At 35.8% G+C, this 18,825-nt stretch overlaps 1 protein-coding gene across 1 annotated transcript in view; it reads left to right on the top strand.

Moving 5' to 3' along the window:
• The window catches only part of Smp_208030 (hypothetical protein), a gene marked incomplete at both ends in the record, with an annotated part of 104,256 nt that overhangs the window by 5,679 nt on the left and 79,752 nt on the right, over positions 1-18,825 (top strand). Inside the window, 8 exons of the mRNA XM_018796422.1 lie at positions 3,968-4,219; positions 5,355-5,504; positions 7,165-7,410; positions 9,453-9,920; positions 11,572-11,664; positions 13,841-14,182; positions 17,276-17,377; positions 18,281-18,544. Of these exons, the coding sequence (XP_018650636.1) occupies positions 3,968-4,219; positions 5,355-5,504; positions 7,165-7,410; positions 9,453-9,920; positions 11,572-11,664; positions 13,841-14,182; positions 17,276-17,377; positions 18,281-18,544 (1,917 nt within the window). The remainder of the gene's footprint in view (positions 1-3,967; positions 4,220-5,354; positions 5,505-7,164; positions 7,411-9,452; positions 9,921-11,571; positions 11,665-13,840; positions 14,183-17,275; positions 17,378-18,280; positions 18,545-18,825) is intronic.

Here is an 18,825-nt window from a genome sequence, read left to right as displayed (position 1 = left end):
AATAGCCAATCATTACTTAGACATATTACGACAATTAAAAAGATTAGACTCATCCATAACGGGACTACTGTCCAACGTCGAATCATAAATAAACTACAACCTAGCCTATGCACTAGCAACGGTCATAATGTTGGCCACTGCACAAACCCTTAAACCCCATTCCTTACTCCTCCCAAAGACGAAGGCCCGGTGTGTGCGACGGAAATGCTTTATTAAAATACGTTTTACTGAAAATTCTATATTTTACTATAAATATAACGATGAATGATATCACGAAGTGTGTACACATATACGCTCATATAAAAAGTACTCAAGGTTAATAAGCAAATGATTAACAAGATCAAAAGATGACTCAATGTACAGGTGAATTGGCTTGGCCAGCAACTAGAATAAAGTATATGGGCTTAACATAACAACCGATACTACACATTTTCATTCATCACACTTTATGTGTACAGTAAAACGTTTGTTTACATGCATAGAAGCTGAAAGCCTTGCAGATTATTCTAGAATGAATATCAAATTTGACACAAAGCTGTGCTCTTGATTTTTGGTGTCAGAATTTCGACATTTTATTTACATCCTTCAAGTTGAATATACTTACTTACTTACGCCTATTACCCCTCATAAACAAGCATAGGCCACTAGCCAGCATTCTCTATCCAACTCTGTCCTGAGCCTTCCTTTCCAGTTCTTTCCAGTTCACATTCATCCTCTTCATATCTGCTTCTATTTCCCAGCGTAATGTGTTCTTTGGTCTTCTTCTTTACCACTTCCCTTCAGGATTCGCAGTTAGCGATTATCTTGTAATGCATATTGATGATTTCCTTAATGTATGTCCTATCCACTTCCAACATCTTTTCCTAATATCCTCTTCAGCTGGAAGCTGGTTTGTCCTCTCCCACAGAAGGCTGTTGCTGATAGTATCTGGCCAATGGATAAGTTGAATATAATTGATAGTGAATTTCAATTGAATTAGTTTCCTAGGGATTGGTTTCATTTCTAAATTGCATTCATAGTAGATGTAGTTCAGCAATGTTAGGAATAAGATAATTGTCACTTTTAACATTAGATAGTTGTTACTTTAGATATTCAATTGAATGAATTAGGAATCGTGTCATCAGATCTCTTTGGCCTGAAGGTTCTGATTTTCACCATTTGTAATCATTGTAAGTGTATACTAATAAGAAGTACCACCCTAGATCAAAACAGTTCTATGCTACTCCCTAGTTTTCAATTCTATCCCAATTGAAGTTAATCTATGATAGTTGTTACTTTGGATATTCAACTGAATGTATTAGGAATCGTACCATTAGATCTTAATCCATTGACTTAACTGATCACCTGAATATTCTGATCTCAACCCCTCGTAATCGTCGTACGTACATACTAATAAGAAGTACCACCACGATGGCTACTCCCTAGTTTTCAATTCTATTCCAACTGAAGTTAATCTATAGTTGTTAGTTTATATACTCAAATGAATGAATTAGAAATCGTACCATTAGATCTTAATCCATTGACCTAACTGATCACCATGGAATCCGGAAGGGAAGTGGAAAAGAGGAAGGCCGAAGAACATATTACACCGGGAAATAGAAGCAGATATGAAAGGGATGAATGTTAACTGGAAAGAACTGGAAAGGATTGCTCAGGACAGAATTGGATGGAGAATGCTGGTGAGCAGCCTATGCTTCTCAACGAGGGGTCACAGGTCAAAGTAATAAACTGATCACCTGAATATTCTGATTTCAAACCCTCGTACCCTCGTCGTACGTACACTCCAACGGCTACTCCCAACTGAAGTGAATCTATGATAAATACAACCTTATAAATATTGATTTATTCATGTGATCTCTTCTTTTTTTCTTTTTTTCCTTCTCGTCCAAAAAAATTTAGTAGAGAAAATTTATCCGATTATTGATGGTTTAAATAATTGTGGCAGATTACCATTAACTATTGGAAATAATATAACTTTAATATGTCGTCCAAATGGTAAGTATGATTTTTTGAAACTATCTAATCATAATAATAATGATAAGCAAAGATGGATGGTGGCTAGCAGTAGAATTCAGGATACTCGCCACTTCGTCCTATTTTGGAGTCGTCAGCTGGGTGTACCTGCATCTCAGAGTTGATGTTCACTCTGGGACTCGAACCCAGTAACTTTCGTTTCAAACGCCATCGCGTTATCCACTTAGCTACTGAGTCCTGATACCCACTTGCTTAAACAATGGAGTGAAGTTTGAATGCACTTAGTATTGTTTGTTTGAACATTCCCATTGATATTTAGGACTGCAATTGATTAGTCTCTATTATTGGCATATGTGCATACTGTGCGTATTGCTTCGATATTACTTTTCATTCACAAGCATTTTAAGCAAAGATGGATAATGGATAACAGCGGAATCCAGGACGTGGGTTTCGTCCTATGTGGGACTCGTCAGCTGGATGTATCTGCATCTCAGAGTGGGAAGATTTAAACAAACAATACTAAGTGAATAATTAAAGTTGTTTGAATTAAATTAATGATAACTCTAAGATAACTTTTATTAGTGAAAGTGTTAGTTGGTCATTAGCACTTTATAATACTAACTCTATTAGACATATCATGGCCTCTGATTTGACTGAAGACCACGACATCTTATCCCTTTGTTATAAATATTCTCCACCAATTAGACTAGTTCTCGATGTTAAACGTTTATAGTTCTGATTTCATTTCTTTTATGCAAAATTTGATTGAAACGTAGGATGATTTTACACTCTCCTATAAAATTCAAATTCATTGTTGGTAATGATTTAGTCTAGTAATGACAACTCACCTTGTGACTTCCGAAGAATCTCGGCTTTCATCATGAGACGTCATAATTATTCCTTCTACTCCCAGGGCAGAGTTTAAATGGTTTGAATTATTTTTTTTCTGGTTAGCGTTTTTTAGAGAGTTAGTTTTCTACAGGATCGTTTCGCTAACCCCATACCCAACCCTCCTCCTTTGTGTGGAGTTAGGACCGGCAGTAACTCTAGAAGAGCTACAGGCGGAGTTATAACAACTTACTTCTTTAAATATAATTTGAACATACATGATTAACTAGGTGTTGGAGATGTTAAATCTTCAGAAATCACTGGGTAAACGTCTCATTTTCGTAATTTTATTTTGGAAATTTCAATTGAACATTTTCAAGCCAAAAGTACCCAAATTAACCTACAGTTTGAATTTCTCGTTTGGAAAGACCATAGATTTCATTGGATCGCTTTGGCTTTTAGTACGCTATTTTGTGACGGTTGTCAAGGATGTATATATGCTCATGAATTGTGTGATTGTTTGTTCGTGCTTCAGACTCCTCGTGCGATATACTCGCACCTTGGGGAAAAAAAAGGAGTATGAACCAATCGTTTGGTCACCGTTTACCATGGAACTGCACCTCCTCACGATTCTCCACTGCCTTTTGGATCAGAGCCTCAGGTCAAAGGCTGGGAGGGTGGCCTCCTAAAAAACCACCTGCTTCGGTCTGGGCACCCGGGCAGTATAATTGCCCCCACACCATTAAAATAAAGTGACAATTTTTGTGTGGCGCATATATATCTAGTGCCCTCTTGTAACAATATTTTGTATGTTTAAATAAATAAATAAAATATTCAGTTATAAACTGATTGACAAAGGTAGTAGAAGTCTGTACAAATAATTTGATTAGTTATTTTTATAGAATTCATCATTATGCCTGTCTAGTAATATCAATTAGAAGTCTACAGAATGTCAATAAGCTGTCAATTGAAGCTTGACCACCATTGAAAACCTGGAAGCATTGGATGACCGTTTCGTCCTATTGTGGGACTCCTCAGTGGCAGTGCGCATCCACGACGTCGCCTCATTTACATTATTTTTTTTGTGTTCTTATTCAATAGTTTAGTATATTTTGTTATCATTTCGATCAGTTCTGATTATATGATATACCTATTTAAACTTTAGATACCCGTCTATTATCCGAATCCCTTTTATATGATTGGGAAATAAGAGATATGTATGGTCATATATTACCACGTATCAACTTATTGGCAAAAGCCATTAAACAAGAAAATAATCGTTTAATTTTAATTGGATTAATGGAACCAACTATTAAATCATATGGTCGTTGTATAATTATGAGAAAATCTGGTATACAAGATCGTTATAGTTCAGAATATTTTGAAATTGGTGAACATGGATCAGGATGTGAACCAAGTAAATGATCATAGTGAAGTTTGCTTTTATTCCTTTTATATTTTTATTTCATATGGGATATATCAGTCAGTCAGTCGGTCAACTATAACGTAGTATTAAGTATATATATGATAAGTTTGGCCCCCCTGGAGAGTCCTCTCTACGTCTCGAAATGCTCTCACATGACCACGCGTATATAGCCCCTGACAGGAAAGTCCTACTCATTGCCTTCTTGTTGCACCGGTGTTGTTTACGAAATTGAGAGGACGAAAAGCGAATATCCGGCGCTTTAAACGGATTGGTGGACACGGAAAGTTCACCTAATGGAGTAGGAAAACTCTGATTCCAAACCAATGGTGCACATGGGCTCCAGTATCCTCATGAAACAAATGGCGTATGAATCAATCGTTGGTCACTGGCTACCATGAGATTGTATCTCCTCACGATGCTTCACTGCCTTGTGGGTTAGACCTTTAGGTCAAAAGCTCCGGATGTGGCTCCCTAAGAAAACCACCTGTTTCAGTTTGGGCACTCGGACAGTATCACAGCCCTCACACAAATCCAATGAGATTTGTGTGGCGCATATTTATCTGGTGCTTCCTTGTACCAATATTTGTGTTTAAATAAATAAAGAAATGATACATTTGAGATTATGCTAGCTACACTACATAATATTAGAATGATTTTAAGAAATATGGAAGTAATTGTCAACAATACATATTGATCTAGTTCTAAGTAGAAAGCATAACTATGAACTGTTTACCAAGGATGTTCTCTATTTCATTTCAATCCCAGATCAACAATTTAAGAAACTTGATCATCCTAATAGTATAAAGAGAACTAGCTTTACTCTCTAACCCAAACAATAATTCTTGGAAACTTGTCATGTTTATTCACCCAAACATATCCAAGCAAAAGTACATAAACGATTATCTTGATAAGATCAACTAGTTACTTAATGACAATAACCCTTCTATACCTACATCCCTCATCATGTAATTTGTGTTAGACAGTACTTTGTCTGATCTTGTTTGATTCATTTAGTTCATTGCTTTTAGCTAGATTAGTCTTGTATAAACATCAATGAGATATCATTAATAAGAGTGAACTATTCATTTATGTATATTTAATTATCTCCAATTATCTTCAATTTAAGGTGGATCACAAATTATTACTGAAATACCTGGATATATACCTAAACCAAATGAACGATATGAAGTTCTTATTCGTATTGTTGGTTTAAATCAAATGGGTGAAGTGATTGCAAAACCTGGTGATGATATATCATTGAAATGTTTAGCATTAAGTAAGTTTAAATTATTGAATCAACATCTATACTTTATTTATAAATATATCTTCGAGATAATTCTTAAGGCTTTGTAGATCAGTCACCTTGATATCTGTTATTAAATACGTTCTAATGATTTAACGCCGAGTATAGTTCATCATTATCTTCAATACGAACGTCAAGATAGTCCTACTGTACGGAGCTGAAACGTGGAGAACTACTACAAACATCGTCAGGAAGTTAGAAGTATTTATAAACAGTTGTTTACGCAAAATACTCAACATTCACTGGTCGGATACTATCAGTAACAGCCTACTATTGGAGAGAACAAACGAGATTCCAGCTGAAAAGGAAATTAAGAAAACACGTTGGAAGTGGATAGGACATACATTATTCCAAACTGCATCATGAGGCAATCCCTAACTTGGAATCCGGAATGGAAGCGGGAAAGAGGAAGGTCAAAGAATACATTACGCTGGGAAATAGAAGCAGATATGAAAAGGATGAATGTTAACTGGAAAGAACTGGAAAGGATTTCCCAGGACAGGGTTGGATGGAGAATACTGGTGTGCGGCTTATGCACCTAGACGAGGGGTAATAGGCGTAAGTAAGTAAGTATAGTTCATCACTAAGTAGCACAGATTAAGAAGTCATAAGAAAACTAAGAGAATTCGAGCAGAAATCGTAACACAAGAAAGCCAGCGGATACAGAGGTGAATTATAGAGTCGAATAAATAAGCCAATGAAAAGTTGAATCCATTAATAAGATTCAAGCACCAAAATATTTATGGGAAAGTGAATGATTCATTGGGCGATTTTAATCAACTGACATTTAAGCTAGAAAGACGGATAGATGTATAATCTGTAACATTTAATCAAGCATACATGTTCATACAGACATAATAATAATGATAGTATAAAGGTATGGAAAACATAGTCTGTTAAATAAGTCAATTGAAGCGTTCGACAAAACTAAACGTAAACAAACTTAAGTATATAAGAGGTGATATAAGATTAATGTAAAATTCTGTATTAATCTAATGTAAGAAGTTAAATTACATAATCTATTCAATAAGTATCCTCAAAGAGCTACTAAAAATGTTAGATACAATGACTAGCTAACTAGCTACCAGTCAAACTATGGTAAACTGTTCACTACATCAAGTTAATCTAATCATTATGGTATTTGATTAGCCAACTTATAATCAAGAAAAGTTGTCACCATCTTGGCTGTAGCAACAGCTGTCGAAGAAGAGGAGCAGTGAGACGTACGGCTGCTGGGCGGACATCGGATGTAGATGGCTCAACAGACCGGTGAAGTATGGGTGTTGAACGTCCCAGGTGTCAGGTGGATGTCGGATGTTGGTCCCCGGCAGGTTGATGGGGCTATGGAGGTCAGCGTGCCGCAGACTCAACATTTTGACGGAGAGCTTAGCACAGACTGTAGTACAAGAAGAAGGTGTGCACGGCGAGCAGAACCACCGCATGAATGAATGCTTTAAAGGGGGGACGAGTGTGCTGTGGTCTATTTATATCCATAAGTAGTATATGGCGATGGTCAGACATAGAATGTATTTTGACAAAAGACAGGTCCAAGACTTATTTATCTTATATCTGATTGGTTCGTCCATAAATTTTTACTATCGCTGAATTGTGTCTTATCTTTCTTTTTTTGAAGATTCTAGTACTGAAGAACCAATTCCAAATGTTTCCACTGGATGGAGTTTTATGAATGATTATGAAGAAAGAATACCCATAGGAAAATTAGCTTCAATAGTTAAATTAAATCATGATGATGAATTACAATTAACAAATTTATATGAAAATCCTAATTCACGTGGTCGTTGTATGATTACGCTGGATCAAAAAGTCACATTAAGTTCACCATATTTTAGATTTCATGTACCTGGTGAAACTATATCATGTAAGTAGATTGTTTCAATGAAGTTGGCTTATGCATAATTCATCATTAGGGTTAATTAAATACTCTTAAATACAATTTGATATTCATCTCAGATGGGATCATCGTACATAGAATTATGATGATTGTGTTCATGAATCATTATAAGGAGTTATAAGCAAAGATGGATGGTGACTAATAGTGGAATCCAGGACTTGCGTTTCGTTCTATATCGAAATCACCATTTGGATGTACCTGCATCTCAGAGTTGATGTTCACGCTGGGGCTCGAACCCCGTACCATTCGCACAAAACGCTATCGCGTTATACACTTAGTCACTGAGTCCTAATTGTAATTAACCAATCTCTTATTGTTTGTGAATTAAGGCAATATTGATATTCATCCCAGATGGGATCATCGTACATAGAATTATGATGATTGTGTTCATCATTATAAGGAGTTATAAGCAAAGATGGATGGTTACTAACAGTGGAATTCAGGACTCGTTCATTTGGCTGTACCTTTATCCCAGAGTTGATGTTCATTCTGGGACTCGAACCCAGTCCAATCCGCTTCAAACACTATTATGTTATACACTTAATCACTGAGTCCTGATTACAATTAACCAGTCTATTATTGTTTGTCAATAAGAGCAATATCGAGGCAATACGCCTAGTATGCGCGTATGCCAATAAGGGACTGATCAATTGCAGTCCTAAACATCAATGGGAATATTCAAGTAAACAATACCAAGCGAATATAAATAAGGAATTGTTTATAAAGTATCTTTATATTATGATTACTATTAAGTACAGTGAATTAATGTGCCTATGCATTCGATTCATGTCTTCTTCCAATACCCGACACAATGTGTTCTTTGGTCTTCCTCTTTTCTTTTTCCATTTAGGGATTCAAATGTTCTTTTTACGAAGCAGATTGTTACATGGTTTAGGAGTCTGAATGAATCAAGACCATTTAACACAGTGTGTCGTAGAAGATAGTTTGATGGAATGGATTTGAGGACTAGATATTAGCGATATCCGTTGAAAAATAGGACTTTTCAAGACTAACTTTTCTTACAGTCTCTCTTAATCTTTAAGCTGATCCTCAGTACGTATTGGACGACAAGTATCTATGCTACGGTTTAAGGTTCTGATTAAACATAATGGGATTCAAATATACCGAAGCAATAGGTGTTTTCATGTTCGAAGATAATTTATACAATAATACTATGTGTCTGTAAACCCCTTTACTAATTACAGGTTCCCTCTAAGTGACTTTGAACTATACTCTTTGTATAAGGAATAAAAATACTGTCCGGATCCAAAACAGAAATAGACACACCATAGTTTGAATCGGTGACTTATTTCTAGTTACTATAAGACTATTGAGATCAAAATCAATTATTCAGAACGATAAAAAGTACTAAATTAAATGCAATTGTATTTTGATTACTGTGTATTGAAATTGATTCGATGGAGAGTCTGGATGAGCGACCTATGCTCCTCCACGAGGGGTAACAGGCATAAGTATTATTGATCACTACATTATATTGTATTATGGTCTAAATCTAGCTTTACACTAGGACAATGTTTAACATCAACTAATCCACGAAGTTGAGCAACCGTTTCACCAATGTCTTCAGTGAGTTGATATCTCTCAACAGACGTGGTTCAACTCCACTGGTTACTGCTTCTCACTAGAACTCCAGGAAATACCTCATGGAGCCAGTCACTAGACATTAACACCGTTGGATGCCGGCTCAGTGGTCTATCGATTAAGTGCTCTGGCGCGAGGACTGGTAGGTCCTGGGTTCGAATCTTGCGAGTGCGGGATCGTGGATGCGCACTGCTGAGGAGTCCCACAACAGGACGAAACAGCCTTAAAGCTGTGCTTCCAGGTTTTCCATGGTTGTCTAGCTTCAATTAACTCATGATTTCAACTATATAGAATTACTACAAAAAATATCCACAAAACCCCCTTCTGATAAGTTCATTTATTTAGAATTAATCTCCTATTTCTCATCTTTTGAAAATTCCTCCATAATTTTTTCTGAATTTTTCAAGCTCAAATACCAATTAGTCCATCCTATTCAGATAAACGAGTTCGAGTTGAAATTAGTGGATTAAATGAACAAAATCAAATCAGTGTTACACGCGTTGGTGATGATGCAACATTAAGATGTCAAGCAATTATAGTAGATACTAGTTCACCATTATATCCAACACATGGTGTACGTTATGGATGGGAATGGCGTTATACTGATGAAGATCCAGTTTCAACTAGTAATATAGCAGTAAGCTTAGAAACAAATGGTGATCGTTTAGGATTACGTGGTATTCGTCCACCACCTGGTACAAAAGGAAGAAATGTTAAAGGACGTTGTATAGTTCATGTACCAGCACAACAAATTGATACTTCATTATCAATTAGTGATGAATTAGTTTATGGTTCAGATTACTTTTCAATAGATGTTGCAAGAAAACCAACAACTATTGATCCACAGTTGATTCCGATTCCAGGAAGAGATTCAGGTAAGTGAATCAACAAACTACAATGAATGTACAGATTGATGGACTAATTATATTGATTTATATATGTATTACACTTGGGATAGAACTGAAGTTTTATTAAAACATAGTTTGTCCAAATGACTATAAGCACAGCATTAAAGGCAAAAGTGTATACGGTGTATCCAATTAATACGCTAATTGTTCGAACTATTTTTCTATCAAAGATTGAAGAACATCTTTTTCATATCATGAGGTATTGAAAGTTCTTCATAGAGGGCGGTAAACTGAGTCAAACACCTTTTGAGATAGATCACACATTTCAGTGAGAGTAGAGACGGCTATCGATATTTGACACAAAGTTAGGACAATAGTTAACGTTCTTGTTATATCGTGTGACTCGCTTATTAGAGAGCAGCGAATTTATCGATCGGATTAATGATATACGAAACACGAAGGAGTAGTCTAGAGTACTTGTTGGTCCTGCTATATACCCAGCCCAGCCAGTTAAGTCTAGAACACCAATAACAGCCTCTGCAATATGAATCACTTATTTCAAACATACTGCGTTTATATACCAAACAAACTGACCACATCGTACCATAAAATAGGAAAGCAACATTTGTACAAGATTAAGCCAAATATGGCTCTGAATGTGGGAGATTATAATTAATAGACTGGGGATAACTGAGAATCTAATCGTATAGTAATAGTCTATGGGTCAAAATCAAGCTTATAATAAGGGGGTTCTGGAATATGAATGGTTTAGTTGGTTAGCAATTACACAACAAAAATGTATACATAGTATTTGGTCCATAAAAAGAATCCCCAAAGTTACCGTTCACTATTGTTATCGGTATATAACACCTCCTCTTTTTGAGAGATCTGGAATTGATATCCGGACTTTAAATTTCCCAAATTTGTCTACTATAGGGCATGTCTCTTAAGTAGACAATACGGGATATAACAGTTCTCTGTTAACAAAAACATAATACTGATATGATCGTTTTTACTCTCTAACTACTGATATACTTTTCAGGGAATTACTGATGAATTGAGTTCAGAAAAAAACACCCATTTATGTATACAAATTCAATAAAACGTTTGTTTACGGAGTTGAAGGGATTGATTTTTGAGGACTTCCTTACAGATTTTGAATAGCACAAACATAAGTCAAATTATTATTACACACCACAAGTGAATGATTTATTACTTTCTATTTGTATATCAAATGAACATGCCAAGGTATGAATTGTGTAAAAAGTATCGACTAGTTATAATTGTGCTTTTATACCCGGCGTTTTATCACTTGAATTATCCACCAATCGAAATACGACTTATCCAATCTTGGCACTGTGCCAAATCAATGACGTTCAACCGATATGAGCAGTCTAGTGTCCTTATTGGTTTGTTGTCCTTCTAGCTTTGCTAGTTGAGTCCAGAACACCAACTACAGCTTCTGTTATGCGAATCATTTATTTTATGGTGGTCTAGCTTCAATTGACTCACGGATTCAACTATGAAAATATAATTTAGAGGCAGTAATTCGTATAACAGTAATCCCAGAAGTTACCCATACTTATGTCTTTACTAGGAATTTATTGAACTTTTGTTATTCTCCACCTTTTCAGAGATTGATAATCATTAAAATCTTATTGCTTTATTCTTTATTTAGATAATATTGAAATAGCTATTGATGGATTAGATAATGAAGGTTATTTAGTTGGTAATGAAAAAGAAAGTGCCAGTGTTGTATGTGAAGCTAGAAGTAAGTCATGTCAAATGTGGTAATTTTGTTTTATGGTTCCAATGAAAACTGCACTCTGTTACATTTTACCATGTCCGATTCAGAGAAACACCCTTCCTTCATGCTTGCACAATCAGCTGTGATAAAAATAAGATCAATAAATGATTGGGATACTTTGATTGACAACTGATAGGTAGACAAATGATTGATTGAACATGTAAGCTGAGGTACTGGTTAGAAATGTAATCAGTTTTCTATGATAGCTCGTCTCTCCATCAGAGATAAGATGTGTGTACAAGTGAATGATATAATCAGATGAAAACAGCCATGAATTCATGTGACACAAATTAAGTTATGTAAGGTTACATTAACAATTGTTACCGTGGTAACATCAAGAGATCACCGTAATACTGATTTGATTAAATTTTAATACCTTTCATTTCTCCTGAAAAAGAACTCGATCAACAGTCAGAAGACTCTCCATGAGGATTCTTATCTGAATACCCTCATCCATTCAAATTCTTTGAGTCATGTTAGTAGGTGTAGACTACCTGGTTGGGATCAGCGAGATGATAGCAATCGATGGTTAGAGACCTTGAATGATATGGCTGAAAATTGTTTACAATAGCGAAGGTGCATCCACTCTTTGTGTTCTGCCAAATTCTAATCTTCTGGATTCTTCATGTCCCTATCCTTTTTCTCTTTCCAAATTTACTTCACTGTATTATACTCCTTCAATAACATCTTCAAATCCTAATCTTACCGATTATTGCTTATACTCTTACTACTTCTACCATTATGTGATTTGAATCGACAACTCCATCTCTGTGCTAATGTGGTATGGCAATTGGATTTGATGTATGTACGTATGGAGTGCTACGTTGTGACTGAATGACTGACTGATTCGAATTCTTTATTCTGAATAATTAAATATACTATAATGATTATTTAAGTTAATACATCAACTGTTTGTCTGGTCTAGACAATTAATAGAAAAAATATACAGGAAAAGTGATGAGATTGATTATTTTCCAGTAGTAGTTGAAGTTAGATTGGAGTAAGAAACGTTAAAACTAGTCAGCTTTCAATTTCTGAGGTGTTTTTTTTTAAATTAATTAATGGGATGCTTATTAACTAGTTTATAGTCGGAACACCTTCTTGATACAGTTTAAAAAAAAAACTATTCTGATATCAACTGTACGACGGCCTGCTTGAACATCTGAGATGCCTGTTCCCGTCATCTAGATATTTCGATAACTTATCTAATTCCGTTTGATTTAATATATCATTATGGCTATCAGTTACATAACCTATTCAGGTGAGTTTCTGAAAAGTGTGCAACCTTTCGTTATACAAGTTATAAAAGCCTAATCAATGATATTGTGCTTGCTGGCAGGAAATATGCAGAGTAAAGAATGTACACTATTGATATGCCGATTTGTTGTACTGTTAACTTCTAACTGCAGATCACTCAATATTTGTCGTGAGGGTTCGTTACGTCCTTGAATCTGTCTACCCACTTTCGTGCCGAGGATAACTTGTCTAATGTAGATTTAGACCTTGACGCGATAGGCTGACTGGCTTAACCTTGAGGCTAGTACGCGTGAGTCCGAAGTGGGGTTAGAGAGACGAAAACTATTCTATCACGTGGTTGGCTGACAAGCACACGAGAGAGAGAGAGAGAAGACAAGACAATTGGAACACTAATCGCTTTATTCCAATTCCGATCTGATACCCGAATTCCGAATTCGGATTAGGGCAAAAAGATACATGAATAAATAGATGAATAACCTGACCACAACGTACAACAATTAGGAAAATACAATGATGTTCAAAACTGGGGGATTAGAGTAGAAAATAGAGTACAAAAGGTTACGTCTAACTTTGTAACAAAAAGGACTATGTCAGTGAATCATACATCAAATTAAAGCTTATGATCTGTAAAGTAGACTACGGGCAAAAGTAAATGTTACTGTCTAACAATCCTTAAATGAAATGAAATAACGTCCCCTTAAAAATAGCTTCTATAGTATGTTAAGGATTCTTATTTCGCGGTTCACACATCAGGATCGACCAAGAAGTAAGAAACGGAATCTTGTTGAATTTACTTTGTGCTGAAAATCCTATACTGTACTAAAACTATAATATTGAATAAAGCTAACAATAATAATAATAATAATAATATATTTTAATTTAGATCGTACTACTAACCAACGATTACCAACCGAAGGTTTACGTGCAGAATATGATGTCATATATGGATGGGAATTTTCTGATTCTACTGGTAGATCAGTAGATTCTAGTTTATTCGCTGATAGTGTATCAATGGATTCATCAGGAAATTTACGTTTAAGAGATTTAGTTGCACCAAATCGTGGTAATTTACCATTTAAAATAAGATGTACAGCTGTTGTCAATAAACGACCAAGTATACCAGATGAAAAGCCTACTACACCAAAATTATATACATCAGATTATTTTGGAGTGGATGTTAGACGAAGTGATGGTACATCAACAAGAACTGGTGAAGAAGTTGATAGTAAGTTAATATATTTGATTTTTACCATCGTTACTTATGGTGATTGAAACTCTTTAATTGTTATCACTGTTATTATGAAAAGAATGAGATTCAGTTACACCCAGCTGACGAGTCTCGATTAGGACGAAACGCACGTCCACTACTAACTACCATCTATCTCTGCTTATAATAATTGTGACTTAGGGAAATATTCAGTCGATCCGGACAGTATGCACATATGGCAATAAGAGACAGTCTAAACAAGTATATGTGTGATCAGATTATTCAAAATGTATTGCGCAAACATATCACATAATTCTGATAACCTTCGTCTTCTCATTGCATTGTCAAAGTTTATCAAAGGGAAGTTAGATATTAACACCGTCGGATAACGACTCAATTGTCTAGAAGTTAGGCCTTTGTGCGCGAATCAAAAGTTTTGGGTTCAAGTCCGCGAGTGGCACCGTGGATGAGCATTGCTGATGAGTCCCATACTAGGACGAAACGGCTTTTCAGTACTTCCAGATTTCACTTGTGGTCTAACATCAATCGATTCATGATTTCAGTCAAAAACTTAACAATCTCCAGGACCCCCCTACTGATAATTCTATTTTGATTAATACAGCTGTAGATAACAATAACTGAAATATATTACATAGATTGAAATCAAGTCATCCAAGATATCCAGAAAGCCACATGAAAGTAGGAAAATGTTGAACAAGTAAAACGATATTATTTCAATGATAACTTGCTGTTCACGATATTAGTTAAATAGTTCTCCGTTGTTTATCTAAGAAGATTTATATAGATTTATTCACCTCAAGATGTCCCTCAATTAAGACTGGTTCTTTTTCGTTTCACGAACGTAGATGTAGAACAATGAAATTTACATTTTCGAATATTTTCATAGTTTTATCAATGCCAAAGTTTTTTTCATAGTTGAAAGCATGAGTCAGATGAAGCTAGACCACCAAGAAAAAACCTGGGAGCACTGGACGGCCGTTTCGTCCTATTGCAGGACTTCTCAGAAGTGCGCATCCACGGTCCCACATCCACGAGATCGGAATCCAGGACTTACCAGTCACCCGCCAGGGCACTCAACCGATAGACCACTGAGCTGACATCCAACGGTGTTAATGTCTAAATTCAACCAATCCACAAACATTTTGACAAACAGCTTTGAATCCTTAGTTAATAATTGGATGTATCATAGAAAGCAACATACTTTTTATGTTAACGCTAACGACAAATTTTGGCTGTTCATTGGGTAGTCTGAACTCGAAATGGTAGAATTTGAATTCTTGTTATGGTTATAGACGGTATCATTAGACGATGATGTAATATGAAGACAAAGATTATCAGAACTATGTGATGTACATTTCGAATAACCTGATCACATATAAGAACATAAAATGATCAACTAGGCTAAAAATGGAGGGTAAAAGGAGACAAGAATAATGAAGAAATTAGTAGTTGGGATACAATTTGAAACCTCATCACTCTGGATAATAAGTTAATATCACCAGGGTAGGTTTAAGGTAAGAACAAACTATTTTTGAATATACAGAGGTGAGGGTTGAATTGTCATATGGTTAAGACTTCAATAAACCTTACTATATGTCCTTTTACACTTTTGTACAATACCATAAAAGCCGAATTAAGATCAATGTTATGATCTGTTTCAATCATGTGATGTTTATTGTCCGTTCTTATTGGATCATTTGATTTCATTTGTTTCTGTAACCGTTCACACATCCTATTTTTGAGATCACGATTACTCCATCCCTGACCACACACACATTTAAATTTGTATTGGGATTACGACTAAGGTTACAAATAATTCAAATATTCGGACTCTAATTAACCGCCTAATATAGTCACTGATGTCATATTTTATAATTCAATGGTATTCTATTGATATTAATCCGACTTCGTTGAACGTTTCAATATACCATGAATGTAGATCTTCTATTCGACTCCGTGTTTTACATCTATGCTAACTCCGTTTGTGCGACGGTGGTCATAAGAAGCCAAATACAATTTCAGTTGCATGAATTAATTTCAGACACTCATTTATTCAAAAAGACATAATGAATGAGACGTGTCAAGTAAAGCGAAGCAAAGCAGAGAAGGTAGGTGAGCCAACTCCGTTTGATCAAGCGTCACTCACCATATCTAGTCGGACAAAAATAGGCTGAAGACATTATGAATAGGGTAAACAATACATACACACATACAGTCATATAAATACAGTAAGGTGAATAAGGGAATAGTTGACAACGTCAAAATGTAACTCATGAAGACTAAATAAACCGGTCTGTCATATAGCTAGAATAATCTGTTTATTTAATTTATTTAAACACATAAATATTGGTACAAAGAGGCACCAGATAGATATGCGCCACACAAATCTCATTTGGTTTGTGTGAAGGCTGTGATACTGCACAAGTGCCCAAACTGAAGCAGGTGGTTTCCTTAGGGGGCCACATCCGGAGCCTTTAACCTAAAGATTTGATCCACAAGGCAGTGGAGCATCTTAAGGAGATACAGCCTCATGGTAGCCGAAGACAAACGATTGAATCATACGCCATTTGTTCCCTCAGGATACTAGAGTCCATGTGCACCATTGGTTTGGAATCAGGATTTTCCAACTCCTCTAGGTGGACTTTCCGTGTCCACCAACCCGGTTAAAGCGCCAGATATTCGCTTTTCGTCTTCTCAATTTCGTAACCAACACCCCCCACCACTAGAAGGCAGTGAGTAGGACTTCTCTGTCAGAGGCTGTATACTTGTGGCTATGTGAAAACATTTGGAGAGGGAGAGCGAACTCCCCCCACTCTCTGCGGTACCAGGGCATTTGGGGGCAATAATCTATGTAGGCTCTACATAGTACTAGACACTGAAGATCTTAGAGTTGCTTAGTAGATTTACGTCACTGTGACTAATGCAACCACTTTATTGATATGCAGTAAAGCCCATCACTGAAGGAAATTTCGAATGATTAGTTTATTTCTAACTCAAGAGACTGAATAATTTCTGAGCTTGTATGGGCTTCACTTTCCAATCTTCTGAATAAAGACAATTTTGTTCATATTTTTTTCCGCTATTCTTCAGTCAAAGGAAGCTTGATCAAAGTAAAAATTGATGGTTTAAAACCAGATGGAACATTTACAACTCAGCTTGGTGAAAATGCAAGTATTATGTGTACAGCTGTTGGTGAGTTCCTTTTTCTTTATTGTCTTAACCTTTCGTTTTCACTTCTATGTACAAAGTATTTACACTAATCTTTCACATACACAGGGATGGCTATATGAACTTGAGCCAACATCCTTGTTGTTTGATTGAGGTGGAAACATTCACGTACCTGGGAAGCGTCGTTGATAAACAAGGAGGATTGGATGCAGATGTAAAGGCAAAGATTGGCAAAGTAAGGGCAGCATTTCTACAATTGAAGTACATATGGAACTCCAAACAACTGTCAACTAATTTCAAAGTGAGAATCTTCAATACGAACGTCAAGACAGTCCTACTGTATGGAGCAGAAACCTGAAGAACTACTACATCCATCGTAAAGAAAGTACAAGTATTTATAAACAGTTGTCTACGCAAGATATTGAGCATTCACTGGTCGGATACTATCAGCAACAGCGTTTTATGGGAGAGAACAAACCAGCTTCCAGTTGAAGAGGAAATTTGGAAAAGACGTTGGAAGTGGATCGGACTTACGTTAAGGAAATCACCAATGTGCATCACGAGGCAATCGCTAACTTGGAATGGTGAAAGGAAGCGGAGAAGAGGAAGGTCGAAGAACTCATTAAGTCGGGAAATACAAGCAGATATGAAAAAGATGAATGTTAACTGGAAAGAACTGGAAAGCATTGTCCAGGACAGGGTTGGATGGAGAATGCTTGTGAGCGACCTATGCTCCTCGACGATGGGTAACAGGCGTAAGTAAGTAAGTAAGTAAGTAAGTAAGTAACAAATAATTTTAAAGTCTCAAAGAAGATAGCACCACAAAAAACATGCACATTAGTTAAGAAATCGTTACCATAACTCAGAATATTATATTTCTTTATTTCCAACCGTTTTCACTCAACATTTTCACCTCTTCTTTTCTAGATTCAAATACTGACGAAACCATTCAAGATGTAATTATTGGATGGGATATACGACGTACAAATGGAGCACTTATTAATTTAGGTATATTAGCTGATCAAGTTATACAAGAATCTAATAAACTGGAATTTTATTCAATGAAATCATTGAATTCATTCGCTGATGATATTCATGGAAGATGTTTAGTTTATCGAGGGAATCAGATTTATCGATCGGATTATTTTAAAATTAAAGTGTCTACTTTACCTAAAGAAGTAGATATCGAAGGTAAGATTTATTGATTTAGTCATTTCTTTTTTTCAATTGATGACTATCCATAACAACCATTTATGTTGTCATAGTTGAAAGCGCGAGTCAATTGAAGAAAAGAAATGACTAAATCAATAAATCTTACCTTCGATATCTACTTCTTTAGGTAAAGTAGACACTTTAATTTTAAAATAATCCGATCGCTAAATTCGGGTTTGTCGTTAAACATTTATACTTAAGTGAATACATAATCTGAATCCTCCCTGGTTCACATGATTACACTGCTCACTGACATTCTA

This window comes from Schistosoma mansoni, chromosome 2, assembly GCF_000237925.1.
Source record: "Schistosoma mansoni strain Puerto Rico chromosome 2, complete genome".
NCBI classification, from domain to species: domain Eukaryota; kingdom Metazoa; phylum Platyhelminthes; class Trematoda; order Strigeidida; family Schistosomatidae; genus Schistosoma; species Schistosoma mansoni.
The sequence above is the reverse complement of the archived record's forward strand: the minus strand, read 5'-3'. Positions and strand labels throughout refer to the sequence as shown.